Consider the following 21,417-nt stretch of genomic DNA (forward strand, 5'->3'; position numbering starts at 1 on the left):
CCCTCTCCTCCTCCCTTTCGCCCTTGCACTTTTCCCAAGCAGGTTGTTTCCCCCTCTCCCAACTGCATTAAAATAAAATAAAAATCATAAAAACTGAAAATCATTCTAGGTAGGATACAAAGTAGGAAGGCAGGGTAATGAAGGCTGTGCAGAAGACAGATCATGGAACCACAGTTTGCAAAAGAGCACCATTGTGTTAATGCAGAGAGGTGGGAGGATGGTAAAACATCAAACATCCAGGCATCCCCTGTGCAACATTCTTGCAGACAGCCAATTCTCTCACACCAGAAGTGACTTTCTCAAGTCACTCCTGACACGGAAAAAAATGCAGAGAGGTGTGATACTGAATCTCTAAAGCTGGCAAGTTTCTTTTCTTTACACTTACAATACAGCAAAGCTGGTATGATAAAGTCCACATAATTATTCTGCCAGAGAACTCCGCTAACTCATCAGACTACAAATTTCAGAATAGCACCAGAAAAAACCAAGGCTGTTAAAATGGTGTCATAGTGGCTGGATCTATACTGCCATATAATTCCGTTTCAGAATGCAGATTAACTGCTTTGAACTAGATTTTTTTTATTGTATCAGAAGCGACTTGAAGTCACTTCTGGTGTGAGGGAATTGGCCATCGACAGAGACGTTGTCCAGGGGATGCCCGGATGTGTTACCATCTTGCTGGGAGGCTTCTTTCATGTTCTCGCAAGCTAGAGCTCACAGATAAGAGCTCACCCTGACTAACAGATTCAAACCTGCAACCTTCAGGTCAGCAACCCAACCTTCAGGTCAGCAGTCCAGACGGCACAAGGGTTTAACCCATTGCACCACCGCGGCTCTAGATTATATGAGTCTACACTGCCATACAATCCAGTTGAATGTAGTTAATCTGCATTTAGAAATTGGATTATATGGCAATGTAGATGGGGCCAGTGAAATTCAACACCTCAGTCCTTCTGTTATAGTTCCTTTCAATGGTGAGAGTAGGGAACTGTATGAAAGTCTTCATATCTGAACTGCTGGCTATGAGCTGGAATGTAAAGAAGAGGAACTGCATGGGGCATTGTACAAATCAATCCAGACCTTACATCAAGGGAAGAGATCAGCCCCTCTTTCTGCAAGTTACCACAGTTTCATATATTGTGAGTTAATGATGAGGGGATTATTAATTAATGTAACACTAACATCAAAAGAACCAATATGTAGAGTTCTTTAAAAAAAAAAGGATTGTGTTCCTATTATTTGTTTAAAAAGCAATTCCTTGTGATCACTCATTGTAATGTTTAAATAATAACTCTACCTTTACTATTTTCTTTTTAAAAATGGGAGCATGAAATGTGACTTCAGTAAGCTGTCAACACACACACGCAAGAGGTGACTCATTAGGAGTAACTTTGTTGTTACCTAGAACTCATTGCTTCTTACTTCTATGGTTGGTGCAGAGGATAATTTCATATGTATGAGTTTATCCCCCACTGATCAGCATGAGGCACAATGTGTTTTTTGGTAAGGAATGAACCACCTCCCAAATGAATATTCACAGCAAGTAACTGATGCTTCATTTTGCAACTATGTACTGCAGAGTCTTTGTATTATTAAGTTTCTGCTTAGGGTTGTTTAAATCCAGAAATTTAGAGCATGAGGTGTACTTCCTTTTCTTCACAGTGTGTCATAAACATCACTCTTTGATCCAACCTTTTGCCTCTAGAGTAGCTAGAGAGTGAAAAAACAACAGTTTATTGTCAATGGTTTCTTTTTTTCCTGCCAGCTAAATTTTGGATATGAATGAAAATGAGCACAGGGCTCTGAGTCTGTTCCTTTTTTGGATTTAGGCAAACTAGATATCGCTCATGGAGCAAACAGCCAGACATACAGCAGGAAGGTGGTCCAAATCTACCCTTCAATTGAAGAAGCTTTACTTAAAGAAGTAAAAAAGATCTGATCACAAATATTTCACATCGTATCTCATTTTCCCCTTTACTAATGCTTGCTCCTCTCCCCATAACTTTGAAAAATCCATTGAGATTATTTCACATTTTTCTGGAAAGGTCATATTATATCTTTGGCATTAACCATCTTCAAAGCTTATTAAAGGCAGAAAAATATTCAAAAGAAAGAAGAAATTTCCTTGTCTTTTGATCTGTCTTCTGTAGACACCATTTGTCTTCAGCTAATTTTGATGAGTAGCCCAAAGCTGAAGACTGAAATGGAACCACAACTTTTAGTTACCCAATAGTCCCTTATTCTAATTCTCAGTAATTTTCCATTTTAGAGAATAATTTATTTAAAGGTTGGCAGACAGAATTCAGTTAACTCCACTAGTTTTATTAGGTTTTTGTGGTCAGAAAGCCTGAAGGGAGTATGTTGGAAGGCTGTATGACCTTGGGATTAAATGAGAGCAGGTTGACCCAGAGAAACCTTCACTAGAGTGAAGATACAGTTGGCTTACTTTAAAAAAAAAATCCGTATTAAACAGTGAGTTGACCAAACAGAGATAAATGAAGATAGCTCCAGGGTGTTTTGCCAACTTCAGAAAGAGAACTTGAGAAGGGCCTCTGGTTAGCAGGGCCATCCCTGCATCCAAGTCGTCCAGTTTAGATTAATTTGTGCATGATTTTATGTATTTTTCCACCTGTTCTTTGTGGTAGATGAATCATATACTGGGAATTGTGGTCAAAAGAATGGAAAGTTGCAGAGAAAAGAGTAAATGAAGAACAGAGTTGGGTTGTTCATGACATGGCTCTAGTTACATTTCTAGTGAGTATGAGAAATCAAGAAATTTCCAGTATTTGATGTTGGTTTTTTGAAATTCTAGTAATAAAACCACTTTTAAATAGGCCAACACAGATCACTTCCCCACAGTTATATATATATCATATACAGTAGAGTCTCACTTATCCAAGCTAAATGGGCCGGCAGAAGCTTGGATAAGCGAATATCTTGGATAATAAGGAGGGATTAAGGAAAAGCCTATTAAACATCAAATTAAGTTATGATTTTACAAATCAAACACCAAAACATCATGTTATACAACAAATTTGACAGAAAAAGTAGTTCAATACGCAGTAATGTTATGTTGTAATTACTGTATTTACAAATTTAGCACCAAAATATCATGATATATTGAAAACATTGACTACAAAAATGGCTTGGATAATCCAGAGGCTTGGATAAGCTAGGCTTGGATAAGTGAGACTCTACTGTACTTAAGTAATTGTGCATTTATGAGTAATTTAAAATGATATTTAATCTATATCCTGCTAGAAATTCTGGACTTCAACTTCCAGAATCCTTAGTTATTGATGGGGATTTATGGAAGTCAGAATATCTGGAAGCTTAGAACTACTATGCTGCACCATGGCTTTAATTGGTCTAATAAAAAAAGTTCTGGTTCTTTCAGCTCCAACCAAGCCATGCGTACTGAACTATATGCTTCCTCTCATTTCCCACCATGCTCCTTTCTACTTGTCAGGTAAGCACTCTGTCCCATATATAATCTCATCAGACAGAGTTGTTTTCAGTGGCATATACTGGTTGCACTGTAGTTTAGCCACGGAGCTTGCTGTCTGCTATCCCATTACATACAGCTACTTCCTATGGGGCTCCTTGGCTAAACTACAATGGAAATGGCATATGCTTCCCATGTTGCACCAGCAACAATGGAGAGAAGCCAGGCAGCAGATGCTTCCCCCTCCCCATGGCATGGGTTTCAGGTAAGTCAGGCAATGCGAGGCATGGAGCCACAGGTTCCCCACAGGCACCGCCAGATTCACCACAATCCGTGGCAATTTCAGCAGCCAATATAATGAGGTCTATAGACTCTCAGATCATTCTTCGTCCTGCCCACACCCTTTATTCTGTCTTTCTTATTCTTTGGCATGACCAAACAAGATATTCTAGCTTTCGTCTTGCATTGAAGTTCCCTGAATTACAAGAGATGACCCCTTGAAGTTTGAGCTTTTTGTTCTACTGTTCAATAATTTGAAAAAACATAACTGTAAAATGTTTTCCCTTCTCCAATAACAGAAATAGTTACAGCACTATAGTTGTACTATGTATTTAGTATATTTTGTGTTTTTGACTTAATGGCAATCCTAAAACTATCCTATCACAGGGTTTTCTTGGTAGGATGTATTCAGAGGAGGTATATATTTGCCTTCCTCTGAGGCTGAGAGTGTATAACGTCCCCAAGATCACCCTGTAGGTTTCCATGGCTGACTGGAGATCAGAACTCCAGAGTTGTAATCCAACACTCAAACCACCACACCAGCCTCTGATGTAAGTAGCATAGTAGTCCTATAGCAGTATAACATGGAATTCTAGAAGTAACCTGAACTTCTGGTGAGGGCATTTTGACATTTTCAATCCCTTAGGAAAAGCTTAATTCCTAGGAATTACCAAAAAAAAAAAACCCCCCACCATCCCTTCCATTTTCATTATTAGTTGAAGAGATTTTTGGCCACTCAGTGCATTCTGAGCAGAACTTCGCTCAGGGAGTGTTTCTGTAGTTGGACGACGAATGAAGGAGGGAACTGGATCCAACCCAATTGGAGGTCCACCCTCCTAGCAATACGCTTTTAAAACCACAAGATGTACTGAATATAATATTGCTTCTGGTATCCATGCTGTTTGTCTATTCTTTGTGATCTGCTGAAGGCAATGTGTTTGTCAAAGTCATGGGGGTCAGTATTTTATTTGTAATAATGAAAGAAATACAGATCACACATCAGAGAACTGAAAGAATGATTTTTAAAAACACTGAAGTCCTAAGAGATTCATCACTAACACTTTGATATTAGAGTTATCGGGTAGGTAGGGGGAAAACATAGAAGGCAAATGTGGAAAATAGCCACAGGGGAAGGTCCTTCAGACAAATCATAGGAGGACCACTCTCAGCATGCTAAATACAGCAGTGGAGGAGAAAGAGGAAAAAGAAAGAGGAGGTCTTCTTGAGATTGTAGAAGTCGTTATTCTGCCATAATTGTATCTTCTTCTACCACCTTTGTTGATTTGATATAATAGAAACAGAAGAGTACAGAAGGTGTTTTAAAGAAATCTTGGCAAGCATAAGCAAAGGATTTTTTTCTGGGAATAATCAAAATTGGTTTTGTAATTATCTAAAAAAGCACTGAATCCTGAATTTTTGACCTAGGGGAGCAGATGGTAGTTGTTACAGGGGACAGGGTGAGAAATACTTTAGCGCACAAGGGGTTCATCTTCTCTAAGGAAGAAAAATTCAAAAACTTGGAGCAGATAAACTTTTCCAGTTGATTTTTCCAGCACATCTCTTGGCCAGGTGCAGTGCCAGATGCTCACTCCTTTTGTAAAACAGTCCAGAAGTATCAGGAGCTTGGGGTTGGGAGGGAAATGGACAGTAACCAATGAGTCCATCCTGCCAAGAAGCATTGGCATAACAGAAACACCCTAAAGCACTAGAAAGTGGAAGGTGAATTAAATTAAAAGTTACTATGAGCAGAAATATTGCAGATAATGTACTCTGCATAAACATTTTTTCAGGGGGGAAATAGCTCTGTCTACATGTGTCTGTGCATGTGCTAGATATTGCCCAGATGTCAGCTTCTTCTCTTCCTCAGGTATTTGTTTGCTTAACTGTAAGCTTTCAGAATGCTTTCCTGCAGATTAAAGGAATAATTTTTCCACTAGAGAGGACTTGATGCAAACTGCCCTAGTGACACCAAGAGATCTTTGCACATATCTTGGAAGATATTAACATATATTGGTAAACATGTACTGGGATATAGAAGAATTATAGTCTTAATCTGAAGGTGTGAAAAGATCTCTGCACAGTTAAATAGATGAATATTTCCCTTGTCGTCTTTAGTTGATCATGTGAATTTTGAGAAAGAATGCAGTGGGTTCAAAGCCACTCCCCAGCCAATACCAATTTGTACATCTGTGCCTGATAGTGCGAAAATTGTGCAGTGTGTGGTGCATGAGCCACATTTTCTCTGTAGATGACTGTGGACCATTTTGGGGATGGGGGAGCATTGAGGGGGTTCCCTCAGTGCCATTTTAGACCCTTAAAATATATTTTTAACAGGAACTGGCTGGAAGTCACTTCCTTTTCACTTCCTAGGTTTCTTCTAGACCTGAATTGGCTTGGAGGGCTGAGACATGGTGGAACATCCCTCTTTTTAAGAAAACATTTCACAAAATGGTTTTAAACCCTTGGGGGTCCAGGAAACCTCCAAAAATGATAGAATGCCTTCCACATCCTCTAGAGGTCATTTTCCAGTTTAAAGTATATATTTTTTATCCCTTGGGGGCACAAAAACATCCTGGGGGCCACATGTACCCCACAGGCTGCATTTTGTCCATCCTTGAATTAAATAAACTACTAAATGATTAGAACTGTTCTGCTAAAGAATCAGCCTCATCATATCCACAGCAGTTTATAAGTCAGTATCTTTTGCTGCACCATTAGGAAGGCAGTCCCCAATTTGGCTAGAAATATTTCATTCAAAAGGAACAAAGGAGGCTTGGCACATGGATGCCCAAAGCATATCCTGCAGTTTTGTTGCCATTTGTTTATTTGCAGATGACTATGATTTTGTCTAATACAAAACATAACACAGCCAAACCTACTTCTGCCTCTGGTGCCCTCAGAGAACCAATTGCTTTAGTGTGAAGGCTTTATAGTAGTAACAGTTCTAAAGACTTGCTTTCAGCAAGATAGCGGGATTCGTCTCAAAAAGGGCTGTCAATGTACTTGCAAGGATGATATAATAAAACAGGTTCCTGATTGAATACTGAATGCAGTGTGTTAGCATTATGGGAGCTCTATAGGGAGTGAGAGAGTCCTGATTAGATCGGAGAAAGTGATGCCTTTCAGAGTGCTCTGCCACCTAGGGTTCAGCAGTCTTTAATCATTTCAGCTGAAATCTCCAGCTGCCTGACCTTAAAGCAGTGAAATATCTAATGTGTTTGGCATAATGTTTAGGGAATAAGAAATGTTATGTCACCGCACATTCTGGGAAATGATATGTACTCCACTTCTGAGCTCAGTAGCATGGTATAATTTCAACTCAACCCTGCTGCCTGGTGGGATTTAGGGATCTCTGGTGAACTTTTTTGAGTGCCAGGTATAGTGGGGGGGACTAGTTTTTCACCATTACTGGTGACAGTAGGTTCAGAACTAGGATTTGGGAAGAGTCTTTCTCTTCTTTTGAGCAGCAATATTTCTATATGAGTGCCTTTTCTTTGCAGATGCTAGTGACAGGGAAGCAACAGTTTTAGAATCCAGAGGGTGCATTGCCCCCATGCAGCCAATCTCCTAAACTATACAGAAAGCTAGGTGAGGTTATATTGGATTAAAAAATAACATAGGAAGCAACTAGGAGCCATAGGAAGCATTTGCGCTATAATATTGAGGAATACATCTTTCACCAAAGTTGTGCAAATTGCAGTCACCATCATCACATCATTGAATTAAATTCAATGTTCTAGTGTTCCCTTCATACCTTCAACCCTCTCTGTCTTTGAAAAATCATGCCGAAATTATTTCCAAATCCAAGTCCCATGGAACTGGTTTTGGTGTGTGTGTACAATTGATTCTGCATTTCATGTGTTTCCAGTAGAAGTCCACCACTGGATTCTTTCCTTTTTTATAAATACTGTTATTAGATAATACCTTTCTCCTTTCTCATTGCCAGTTTGGTCAAACTTTGGACTGACATTGTATTTTGTTTCTGATATGTCATTTGTTTTTAATTACAGACGATCCAAGGATCTGCACATCATGTATTCACAGTTATTATATGTAAGTCACTCTACCTCTCTCTTCCTCACCATTCACTGCACCTCCCTCTGATTTCTCAAACAAAACAATGCTTCCTGAGGAAAGCTAGAAGGATCAAAGCATTAAGTAAAAGTAAATATGGATTCCATCTGCTAATTTGAGTGCCATTTTGGGATAGAAGGTTTGTTATTAGATAAATGGATGGATCGATAAATTGTTGGATAATAGACAGACTGATAATAACATAGAGCTATTCAAATGACAAGATATAAGCTAAGACAAAAATACACCATCATTAAAAATAATAAACATCTGAGCCAATAATAATGATGCAGACCACGTTATAATGTAAGTTAATAGATACTTTAAAGTTCGTTGTTGTTGTTGTTGTTGTCGTTCGTGACCAATGACAACCCTAAGGCGGACTTATCACAGGCTTTTCTTGGCAAGATTTGTTCAAAAGAGCTTTTGAGTTAATGTTTACAATTTGTGTGGGACACTCATGGGAGGATTATACATTCTCTTTTCAGTTAAGTTCAATCCATCATTATCTTTCCTTTCCTGTCCTGCCAAGTGAAGAAAAAAGAACACCCGCATCAAAAATAAACTGTTTCTTTTGCCTCCAGGTACAATCAGCGATGCTATAGAAATTGTCCTCAGAATACCTACAATGATGAAAGCGCTCTCCTTTGCATAGAATGTCAACCAAATTGCAGAAGTTGTGATAAATATGAGTGCTTCTGGTGCAAAGAAGGTTTTTTTCTTCTAGGTAAGCAAAATGCAAGTACTTTATATATTATCCTCTTGAAAATGTTCTCAAACCTTTCCCATGAAAAAAGGGTGCATTTATTTAAGACACACTGTATATAATCAGTGTTCTATAGCAATTTCGACTCATGACTTTGCCTTTTTTGTTTTCTAAGAATAACACCATTTATATAAGCAATTATTGTCTTAGAGACCAAAGATTTATATAATCTATATTCAAGCTTTTATCCATTTTTATTATTCATTTCATTTGTCTATAAGGTTTCTACTGTGGTACTACATAAATGTTCCTGGAGAATTAAACAAATTGTTCTTCAAATTTGCCCTCTGTAGTTTAAATATGTTGAACTTTGGAATTTGGAGTTTCTAAACCTAGTTTTGAAATCTAGAGCATATTCTTTAGAGAAACTTAAGCAAACATCAATTGTCCTATGACTGAGACGGTGCTCCAGTTTTCTTCAAAATGTTCTCCATGCACTACTGAATAAGTCAACAGTACAAATGCAAACTTAATCCACACATTCCATAGCAAAGGATCACCCGTTGAAAATACGTACACATAATGTTCTGTTTTTTATTTCACTAAATAACTGTACTTACTAGAACTGGTATTATGACACAAAGGCTTTGTATTTATGTTCTAGATGGGCAATGTGTGAGTGATTGTGGAGCTGGCTTCTACAGCGATGAGGTCACAGAGGAATGTGAACCATGCCACAGGACCTGCACAACATGCAAAGGGTTCAGCTACAACGATTGCACTAGTTGCAAAGGAATTTTACAGTTATTCCATGGAAAGTGTGTGAATCCCAAAAACAAACAAGTAAATGGAAAATTCTGGAACGGTATGTTGCCATAGTTTTTCTGAACTGATTTAATTTTAATTTGCCAGCACCCGTGATTACAGTAAGCAAATCATTCTTTCCAAACTTTCAGTGCGGTTTTTATTTATAGAAATGTAGATTATTCAACTGACAGAAAACTATCAGCAATCATCGTGATCCTGGATAACTGCTGGTTCTAATGCTGGAGGGGGGATTGCCACAAACCCCAAACAGGGCCTAGACATGGAGTGGCTGGATCTGTAAGCAGCACACCATTATTCCCATAGTGCCCCAATCAGCAGTATATGGGGTGCACTGTAGATAAAATGAGCCAACTTCCTCATTTTTTAAAGTGTCAATAAACCATGACAAGATGAACCTCAGACTGACAAGAATACTGTGCTGGATTTATTTGGCTCAAACTTGCATGCAGTTGCTTATACAGAAAACAGCATTTTCTGTACAGAAATTATTGTGCTTTTCTGTACAGAAATATCATTGTCTGCACTAAAGACACTTTCTTACTCTGCACAAAATTCACATGTGATTGATTTGCATAGAAAACCTCTTTTTCTTCACAGACTATAATATACTGCACAGAAATGCTCTTATCTATTTGAATCAACCACATGCAAATTTTGCACAGAATAAATCCTAAATTGTGGGGAAAATAAAAAATGGCAGTTTTCAGACAAAAATTGCTACAATTACTAATTGTCTCCTTCAAGAAAAAACTTAATGAAGAATTACATTTTAAGTCACCAGTGTCATATACAGGGTTTCATTAATACAGGTGACATTTTGTATGTATCTCTCCATTTTTTTCTGGGATATGCTTGGTAGAAGTGACTCTTAAAGAGAATTAAATTCCTGATCAAAAGCATCTTGAAACCAAATCCTATGGTTCAGTTATCTAATTTACTTCCAGATTATTATTTTTTAAACAAAAAAACCTATTCCCTTTGAAATAAAAAATAGCCATTCCAGTTAATCTGGAAATTACACAACCCGACACACACACAAAAACATTTCTGTGGTCTTGGTTTTTAGGCCTGTTCCAGGAGTTATTTGGGGCACTGATTCAGAAAATTGCATTGGATAGACCACATCAGCTCTCATTTTTTAGATGTAGTTATCATGATTTCCTATGGGTGAGCAGATGGAGACTGGTATATGCCATATGTTCTGTATCTCAAAAACTAGAGCTGATAGGGGGAAACTGGTGCCATTTTTTGGAATCAGCGGGTCAAATATACACAGAAACAGGACTAGCATTTGAGGCACCAAAATATATGTTGATCAATGAAAAATTGAAATATAGAACTCATATCCATCTGAGAACCACATTCTCCCTATACCTCAGTAACCAATTTAATACATTTTTTTTCATCTTTGGTTGAGCTCAACATACAGTATGACCCACATATCCGTAGTCTAAAAACTGCAGTTTTATTTATCTATACCTGGCAAAAAAAATCTGACCATAGAGTCATGTGGGAAAACCAAGCAATGCTTATGGATGTGTTCTTTGTAGACATTTCCTCGGTCCTTGAGCATGACTCTATGGTTTGCTTCTATGATAAAGAAATTAGTTCTATAGGATTTGCTATTGCCCATGATTTTTCATTGATCATAGGAAGTCTGAAAACATATCACTCACAATATGGGGGCATACTGTAGATCAAAATTGGTAACTTAAGAAGGAGCACATTTCTAACTACTCTAAACAAATTGGAGGGCTTCGGGTGAAATGTTGGGCTGTTAAAATCAATCTGATTCACCTGTGTAAATTCCAGATTTCACTTGTAGTTAGCATTACTTTCATAGCTAAAACATAATAATTATCATGATTTTGATTAGAATGTAGCAAATATATATAAGCCAATCAATAACAATTGTACCTTCTTTGGGGTCATTGTTCTATTTCATAAAGATGAATAACTTCTCAATCCTATTTTACTGATAGAGAGAATGAAGCTGCTCAATTCAAATGGCTTGAGTTCTGCACATTCGAAAGACCGCCTCTTGCCTTATTTCCCATCGCAATCCTTACAGCCAGCCGAGAACGATCTCTTGATGGTACCGTCCATGCACCAAATCCGGGTGGAAAGGGCACTGAAAGAGGCGTTCTCGGTGGCTGCCCCACAGGTTCAGATGCCTCTTCCCCTGGAAGTTCGCCAAAACCCAAACCTGAGAATTGTCCGGAGGCAACGTAAGACTTTAAAAATCTTTTTTGAAATTATGTTAATCAAGGATTAGATGCATATTCCTGAACACAAGATAGAATTTTCTAGACAAGCATAACACTTTAAACAGGAAGTATTTATACCTTGCTGAAGGCTGAATAACATTGTAGGCATAAAGATCCCACCTCTGCTAACTCTGTTCTTCTATCATTACTGATGACTTAGGACTAGACAGATTTGTCAATCATATCGCATCCAAATGTCAGCTTCTGTGATTTAGTTCATCTTATCCTAACCAGTGTTAAGAGCTATTAAAATCAGTTAAGTTTGATTTTTTTTAAATTCAGAAGGTGGTGTTGTGCAACCACTTTATAATTACATTATTGTTGATTTATCTGTGCAAGTATGATTTTTTTTTGTCATGCCCATAGGTGATTAATTGTTGGGGGCTTGGTGGAGGCAAAAGAAGGGAAATTTTACTTGCTTTCAGATCTCCAAATCAGACAGCATGCAATTTTTAATAGCATTCCAAGTTTGCATGCTCATTGGGAAGGCGGTGGGGAGTTAAGTAATTCAGTCCCAAATTAGGATAACCATGAATGTGCTTTGACAGCAAACAAAGAAAGAAGTGTGAATTTAGCTTTTTAAAAATGTGTAAGCCAACACAGAGAGAAAGGCCAATAAGTGAAGCTCAGAACATCTGTATTCTATCTTGTGTACGAGATGATGAAATGATTTTGGAAGCCAGGAGACATAATTGCAAAGCGCTTGATTCACTGTATATTAACACACAGCAGTTCAGCAAGAATAGCTGTTTAATAAGATGTAAGGGCTTTATTACTGTCACTGAGTAACTTGCGGCAGCGTTAGTCTTTTATGTTCATCAATCAAGCCACAGAATCAAAAATACTTTTTTGGAAGAGAGCAAAAGAGAATATAAATTCGGTAGAATATGTATTCTTGAACAAATTCATAGAGAGAGATTTTTCCAGCTGGTTTCAAAAACCCTTTTTCTTAAAAATAAAAATGCAAGAAGTATTTCACGTCAGATGTTCTTTTCTGAAATGTCAAATTTACTGTATTGGATTTTTAAAAAATCAACTTGATGTGCCTTCAAAAGTTCGGCTTCAAAAGCAGTTGTGATATTTATCTTTTCACTGAACATTTTCTTTTACAGAATTTATTTTAACCCTTGTGCATCAGAACAATACATATTAGTCCTCTGTGTTAACACATAATCCACATGGGAACAAGCCTACAGTTTAGGTATTCTGCAATATTGTGTCAACAGAACATTTCTACCCGTTTTTTCCACATTTCAGCAACTTCCAAACAAAGATGTCAGCAGGACAACAAATGTCATGCAATCACAATACTGCTTTGAGACTCCTCATGAGAGAAAAAGCAGGGTATAAATCAACATTGACATAGAATAGACATAGTAATCATCATCATCATCATCATCATCATCACCACCACCACAAAGTAATGGAATTAGAAGTGACCATAAGACCATCTAATCCAACCCCCTGCCATGCAGGAAAACAGAATTAGAGCATGCCCTAAAGCCTTCCAATCTCTGTTAAACGACATCTAAAGAAGGAATGTCCACCGCCCTCTGGGGCACTTGGTTTGACTGTCAGTTTTTGTAGCTAACAAATTCTTCCAAATGTTTAAGTGGATCTCTTTTCTTGAAAGCTGAATTCATTGTTTTAGTTTCTGGAACAGGAGAAAGCAAGTTTCCTCCATCTTCTACATTAGTGGTTCTCAAACATTCAGTATTGAACTCCAAAATGTCTGAAGCCCCCAAAATTGAGGAGCACTATTCTATTAGATATCTTATTATTTACAGTTGATTATTTCAACTTTTTCTTCCCCAAGCTAAAGACACCCAGCTCCCTAAGTAGTTCTTCATAGGGCTTGATTTCCAGACCTATTATGAGCTTGACGTCTCTCCTCCGAACAAGTTTCAGCTTGTCAATATTCTTCTGTAATAGTGGGGCGTGAGTGAGGTTTGACTTGGAATGAAAGTGGTGCATAATACAATTTTCTATTGGTCACAATGAACTTAGCACTGTTTACCACTGAAGTACTTTTGGTCCAATCAATGTAATGAGGAACAAAATATGTACTATGGTGTTTTTTGATCAACCATGGTATACAAAGCAGAAGGGATCTGCTCTGGTTTTCAGTAGGCCATGTCCTTTTCTAAGACATTTGAATTCTCACTATGTTAATAAATACAGAAAGATAATATCCCAGTGTTAACACTAACCACTATGCCTGTGCAATCAATGAAAAAAGTTTCAATACTCATTACTAAATTAGTAATGATTAGTAAAATCATTTCTAAAGTGTTTCTAAATTATTGTTAGGGGTCTGTATCATAACTACAAAAATATAACAAATGTTTCGTTACTTTTTCATTATATAATTGTGCCAGTGGGGAAGCTTCAGGGCTCCTTTCTCCCTCATTTTTAGAGCTAGCAGGATGAAACTTGCTGAAATGATAGAACACATTTACACCTGTCCATCAACAGTTGCTGGTCCAGACATTGAAATAATAATAATAATAATAATAATAATAATAATAATAATAATAATAAGGAAACCAACTAGGTAAACGTTGGAGTTACTGCCTCTTAACTTTACCTACCTCACAGGGTTGATTCAACTCCCAACAATCCCCCTTTATCTCACAGTCCCTTTAGAGAATGAACATGGGTTTTCCCTCACCAAAATTTTCAGGAAGGAGGATGCAATAAGCAGAATTCTGGAAAATGTAGTTTGGGAAAGTGAGGACCCTTATGGCAGAGAATTTAAAGTCCCCACCCTAAACTACATTTCACAAAATTCTCCTTGCTTTGGAATACCGATGCTGCCCTCATTAAAGCCTCAATGTGATGGTCTCTTCTTGTCTCTCTCTGGCCCGGCCAGGCATCCCATCCTACCACCCACCTCACCATCCCACCCCTTCCTCACCACCCCCTTTGGGGAAAGAGTGGGGCTTCTCCCTCGACTCCAGACCTTGCCATCCTCCTCGAGGGTCTTTGGGGAAACAAGTTACAAATAAAGTTTTGCACAGTCCTACTAACCACACAACCTGAATTCTGACACTAACCCTTAATTACACTGAAATTCTCATATGATTAGCAGTATCTAGCAAATTACTTAATGCATTTCCACCCATCTTATCCTTCTGCATGGGAGGTAAATGTAAACAATGCATATGCATGCATAGTGAGGATTAGAAAGACAGGGAGCACAGAGGTATGCCCCAGGTCACACAGATATAGGATCCTACCTTTTACTGAGTCAGATCCTTGGTTAATCTAGATTACTATTACATTTCAGGAGTTCTCCAAGATTTCAGACAGAAGCTTTTCTGTTTCAAATTCCAGGACCAAATATAGTTATATATAGTCAGCTCTCCATCTTTGCTGGGGTTAGGGGCTGAGGCTCTTCGTGAAAATATTAGATAATTTGTTTTGTTTTCTGCTTCTAAAATAAAAAACAAAAAACAATTATTTTTTAACCTGAAAGAAACATTTCTCCAGGAATCTCTAGTTATAGTGCGATTCCATAGTCATTTTTACTAGAAATTGTGCCAATTTCTGCTGGAAGCTGACTATAGAAGACCCAAAAATTCTCAGTGAGACCATATTAATCAAATATGCAAACGTTAAACCTGAAAATGTGAAGTGCCAACTATATATATATACACACACGTGATCTATTTTTCTGCTATGTTTTGGCCTTTAAAGGTGAATCCCTTGTTAGATTGCACCATGCAAACCCTAGAGCCTTCAACATGAAGGAGAGCTGAAGATGTTAATTTGTTTGCCATGACATAGGCTACCTCTGCAGATACACAACAATTGTCTGAATGGGATATGGCTTGGAACTGTAAGTTTTTGGACTAATGCTCCCAAGTTCCTCAGATAACATGCTCCCTGGTAGATGCAGCAGTTCATTGTTTCTAAGGTCAAGTTTGTGGACACTTGCAAACACCAAGATGAGCTATGGAACACTTATTGCAGTCTGTTGGATTCTGGATTAGGTCCCAAACCATATTGTATCTGAACTTGCAAACATATTCTGTACTAGACATTTAGGTTTTGTCCATTCCTCCTTGAATCAGATTATTGTACATTAAACCTCTCCAGAGTCAACTGATCACAGGTTAGTGTAAATCACAACATATTTATTCTTACTGATTTTATAATCTAGGTAGAAAATGAAAATTCTGCAGAAAGTTATTTAGCATCAAGGAGAAGTGGTGGTAAATCCTTCAAAACAAAATTTCTCTCGACTATCTATCTATCCCCAAAATCAGGTGAAGCCGATATCCTCTCTGGAGTTGTTCGCTTGTATTTTAGGTATTCATTTGTTAAATTAATATTCTACCTGTCAGAATGATAGGTAAAGTAAAAATAGTAAATACATGAGAATATGATTTACTTCTCAACTACTCTATGGTTTGCTTGGATTTATAACTCTCATAAGTCAAGATACATTTCTATACTTTGTATATTACACACACACACACACACACACACACACGGATATACATATTTGTCATTATACCTTGCTGTATTGACATAATTATTTCTTAGATATATTTGCATTTGTATTTGTAGCTATATTGGGTCTTTTAAAGCCATAAACAGAATGAAGTACAACAAATAAATAACCCAATTGTAAAGGCAGCATATTCATGACACGTCCATGTTACGTTCTATCCTAACCAAACAGGTTACTTTCTTAAATCATGTGTTTGCTGCTATAATATTACCAAGCGGTACCCTTTCTTTGCCATTCCTAACTTTATCAAAAAGTTTACTTCTGAAAGGGAAGAAGTATCTTTCAGAAATAAACATTGCAAAAAAATATTTTCCGCAACTATTCAATTTATTTTCAATTAAGAAGCAGAAAACAAAACAAACTATCTAATATGAAGAGCCACTTTCAAGTGTTGGATTATGCATTGCAACAGAAAAACATTGGCCGATGAAGCATAAAAAGAAGTATTTACAAGCAGCGAAAAATAGTAAATCTACTTAGTAAACAGATGGTTCATGTACATAACAACAGTTATAAGCTGATTCCACACTGTGTAACAAGAAAACAAGTGTCATTGTCTGGTAAATTCTGTTCATAGGAGCTGGGTTAATGCACATATGGGGAAAAGGAAGGACGGCATTGATATTATTCTTTGGTCTAGGTTATTATTGCTATCATTATTATTGCCTCCCCGACTGTCTTGTCATTCTGAAAAAATTGGGACCCAAAGCAGCATATAATTTAATAAGAGCAATATGATTAAAACCATAGGAAAAGTGAACATTAGCATTAAACTATTCATAGTAATAAAGAACTAGACTTAATAAAATATTAAAAATATTTAAAAGAAGTGTTTATAGCAATACAACACTCCCTTAGCTTGTTCCTGAAACCCTTTTTGTATTGAAAGACTGTCAAAATAAAAGGGGGTTGCCTGCCAATAGAAAGAGGAGGATTCAGAGTCTAGGGAGTCAAAAAGGTCCCTCTTGCTCACTTAACTCACCATGATTGAAAGGTCTCTCCTTATGATCTCAGGACCCAGGCAGGCATCCAGACAGGGAGATATGATCTACCAAATTGACTGGATCTGAGCCATATAGGGCTTTATAGGTTATAACCAGCACTTTGAATTGTGCCTGGAAACAAACTGGCAGCCAATGGAGCTGTTGTAACTGGGAATAGTATAGGAATGGTGAGCTGTAACTTATTATGTAAACTGGACCCGTGGTGGTGCAATAGATTAAACCCTTGTGCTGGCTGAACTGCTGACTTGAAGGTTGGGTTGTTGACCTGAAGGTTGCCAGTTCAAATATGCAAGGCAGGGTGAGATCCCATCTGTCAGGTCTAGCTTGCAGGGACATGAGAGAAACCTCCCAGCAGGATGGTAACACATCCGGGCATCCCCTGGGCAACGTCTCTGTGGATAGCCAATTCTCTCACACCAGGAGCAACTTGGAGTATTTTCTCAAGTTGCTTCTGACACGATAAAAAATTATACAAACTGATGACATAAATCCAATTGTTAGTCTGAATTAAAGTAGAACAACTCATCCATGATACTGACATAACTGTTGACTCAACAACTGTTCTAGTTGAGACTAACAGTTGAATTTATGCTAACAAAATATTTAGCCTATCTTATTTAGCTGCTTTAAGATTTATGATGTTAATGCCATTCTTACACAGCAGATTTTAAGACTTAAACACACATCTGTTAAGTCCTGAATGCTGCTCAGTTGCTATTCCAAAATAAATTCAAAATAGATCAGTTGCTCACATGGTGTCTATTATATCTCCTTGCCATTTGACAACATCACTGAATTAATTTCCACTTCTTGAATTCTAGACGTCTTCTACACTGCCATATAATTCAGTATTCTATCCCAGATTATTTTATTTAAACTGGATTATATGGCAGTGTCGACTCATATAATCCCGTTCAAATCAGATCTAGGATCAGATACTGGATTATATGGCAGTATAGATCCAGTTTTACGATCTTCCCTTTGGCAAAGATGTGTATGCTGTTCCCTCTATCTTTTATTGTTGTGCTACCTAAGACATAGGTAATGTGAAGAGAAGCTCTAAACAGAAACATGTAACATCTCTCCGGAAGACAGCTGGCTGCCTGGAAGACATTTTATGCACCTTGAATGTGTCTCAATTCCTAGTACATATTCCCCTCTAGTGGAAGCTGAGAAATACTGCATCATTAGTAATCATGAATCTAGAAACTATGTTCACACTCAGGTATTATAATGTGTAAGACATGTGTATTGCTCATATGCTGGTGTAGATTTTAAAACCAGGATGCCAGTTGTGGAAAGTGATCTAAACAAATTATTAACAAAATGCCAAATAGATGATTTCTTGCATGTGCAACTTGTCAGATAACAGACAGCTTTCATACTTGATCTCATTTATATTATATACCAGAAGTGCTTTTGCCAACCTAGCAGTTCGAAAACATGCAAATGTGAGTAGATCAATAGGTACTGCTCCTGCAGTAAGATAACAGTGCTCCATTCAGTTATGCCAACCACATGACCTTTGAGGTGTCTACGGACAGCGCCGGGTCTTCAGCTTAGAAATGGAGATGGCCACAACCCCCAGAGTCAGACATGACTAGACTTAATGTCAGGGGAAAACCTTTACCTTTACCTTACCAGTAGTATATTGTTTAATACCACAATCACACAATCAAGGTGAGATATTGCTCTTGAAGTGTTATTCATGTTTATGTCCCTTTATTAATGAGCAAGCCTCCTGATCCTTGATATGCAACAGACCTGACTTGGACTCCACAATTGGAAGAAGGTGCGACAAATGTGCAATAAAATAAATACAAACTTAAGTAGATAATTAACTCCGTGCTTTTCTTCTCCCCCCTCCTCCCTCTCATTATCGCAACAGTTACTTGGCTTCAACCATGTGATTCTTCGTGCAAAACCTGTGGAGAAACTGCCAACATATGCACTTCCTGCCCCAAAGGTAATAACATTTAGCCTCTCTCTAACTCTATGGCATTAGGATTTGGAATACAGTCAGCCTCCATATCCATGCATTCAACCATTAATAGCTTGAAAATAACTTCCCCCAAAGCAATTTCAAAGAGCAAACCTTGCCGTTGCCATTTTATATGACACCATTTTACTATGGTACTGTATTTGATGAGTACCCATGGATTTTGGTATTCACAAAGGGACCTGGAACGAAACCCCAGTGGATGCCAAGAACCCACTACACTATATATTCCCTAAGAATTTATGTGTAATAAACATTTCAACAAGTGCCTGAAATATTGCTGTTCTCAAAAGATAGTCATTATAGGTGAAGTGAACTTAAAGGTTTGCAAAAAATAGTTTTTATTTTATATTCAACAGGAAAATATCATAATTCTCTCCCCTGCCCCTTTCATTGATGTGTACCAAAGTCTCTCGGTATCTGTATATGCACAATTTCTAAAATACTATGCACTCTTTTATAAGTAGTTCGACTGATGGGACAGAGAGGAGAGCCTTCCATCAGAATCTTATATCTTGGACTGGTTTATAAAAGAGAACACAGTGCTTCAAATAACCTGGAACCTGAATCATGTAGGATTGTATAGGTCAAAGCCACCTCTTTGAGTTGTGCTCAGAAATAGACCAGTAGCCAGTTGAGCTGTTCCAATAAGTGTGCTGTATCTATCCAGCAATCAGTTAGCAGGTCTTTGGATAGGCTGAAGTTTCCGAACACTCTTCAAAGGCAGATCCATGTAGAGCACATTATAGTAATCCAAGTGGGCTGCAACTAAAGAACCAGATCTGGTGTCTCAAGGAGCGGACACAGTTCGTTTATTTATTTATTTATTTATTTATTTCCAGCATTTATACCCCGCCCTTCTCACCCGGGGGGACTCAGGGCAGCTTACAACAGTTGGCAACATTTAATGCCAAGAACATTATAATAAAACAAAACAGTACATATAATCAATTAAAACTATAAAAATATATCATTAAAATACATTATAATAATTAAGACATGTAAATTAGATCCATTTGTCTAAAAACCTCATGCTTCAGCCTTCAATCGGACCATGTTAACGTTATCGTATTACTCATTAAAAGCTTGTGCACACAGCCATGTTTTCACAGCCTTTCTGAAACCCAGAAGAGTTGGGGCTTGTCGGATATTTGTGGGGAGGGTGTTCCACAGCCGGGGAGCCACCACTGAGAAGGCCCTGTCCCTCGTTCCCACCAGCCACGCCTGTGAGGCAGGTGGGACCAAGAGCAGGGCCTCTCCAGATGATCTTAGGGATCTAGCTAGCTCATAAGAGGAGATACGTTCGGATAAGTAAATTGGGCCAGAACCGTTTAGGGCTTTATAGGTCAAGACCAGCACTTTGAATTGGGCTCGGTAGCATATCGGCAGCCAGTGGAGCTGGCTTAGCAGGGGGGTGGTGCACTCCCTGTATGCCGCCCCAGTTATTAATCTGGCTGCCGCCCGTTGTACTAGTTGGAGTTTCCAGGCCATCTTCAAAGGCAACCCCACATAGAGTGCATTGCAGTAATCCAAACGGGATGTAAACATAGCGTGGACCACCGTGCCCAAGTCAGACCTTCCAAGGAATGGGCGCAGTTGGGGCACAAGTCTGAGTTGTGCGAATGGTCCCCTGGCCACCGCCGAGACCTGGGGCTCCAGGCTCAGCGATGTGTCCAGGAGAACACCCAGACTGCAAACCTGTGTCTTCAGGGGGAGTGCGACCCCATCCAACACAGGCTGTAACCCTATTCCCTGTTCAGCCTTACGACTGACCAGGAGGACCTCTGTCTTGTCTGGATTCAATTTCAATTTGTTCACAAACTTGAACTGTGCAGTATATTCGTGACCACTGCTGAAACCTGAGCTTCCAGATACCCAACACAAAAATTGTGGACCTGCCTCTTTAGGGAGAATACAACTTCATCCACTATATGTTGATTCCCTATTCCCTGATCTGCCTTTTGACTTGACTGCTATACCAGCAAGTGTACAGTACATAGCATGCTATTGATTCCTCTTATTTGCTCTATTATTTTCAGAGAGATTTCTTTCTGCTGGGTCTTGTGTCCATGTTTGCCCACAAGGACACTTTGGCAATGTGAAGACCAAACAATGTGAGAAATGTGCAGATGGCTGTGAGAAATGTACAAGACCTAGCTACTGTCTGAAGTGTTTGTCCGATTCAGACATGCCCCGCTATTTGTTCAGAGGCAAATGTTTGCACACGTGTCCCACGTATGTTCCCATTTATATTCATTCATACATATTCTATCATTTGATAGATCATAGCATTCTT

At 38.3% G+C, this 21,417-nt stretch overlaps 1 protein-coding gene across 1 annotated transcript in view; it reads left to right on the plus strand.

Annotated features, from left to right (window-relative positions):
* The window catches only part of pcsk5 (proprotein convertase subtilisin/kexin type 5), a 352,794-nt gene that overhangs the window by 316,787 nt on the left and 14,590 nt on the right, over window positions 1-21,417 (plus strand). Inside the window, exons 25-30 of the mRNA XM_062972004.1 lie at window positions 7,735-7,777; window positions 8,383-8,525; window positions 9,169-9,369; window positions 11,315-11,560; window positions 19,011-19,088; window positions 21,161-21,356. Of these exons, the coding sequence (XP_062828074.1) occupies window positions 7,735-7,777; window positions 8,383-8,525; window positions 9,169-9,369; window positions 11,315-11,560; window positions 19,011-19,088; window positions 21,161-21,356 (907 nt within the window). The remainder of the gene's footprint in view (window positions 1-7,734; window positions 7,778-8,382; window positions 8,526-9,168; window positions 9,370-11,314; window positions 11,561-19,010; window positions 19,089-21,160; window positions 21,357-21,417) is intronic.

This window comes from Anolis carolinensis, chromosome 2 (genome assembly GCF_035594765.1).
Source record: "Anolis carolinensis isolate JA03-04 chromosome 2, rAnoCar3.1.pri, whole genome shotgun sequence".
Taxonomy (NCBI): domain Eukaryota; kingdom Metazoa; phylum Chordata; class Lepidosauria; order Squamata; family Dactyloidae; genus Anolis; species Anolis carolinensis.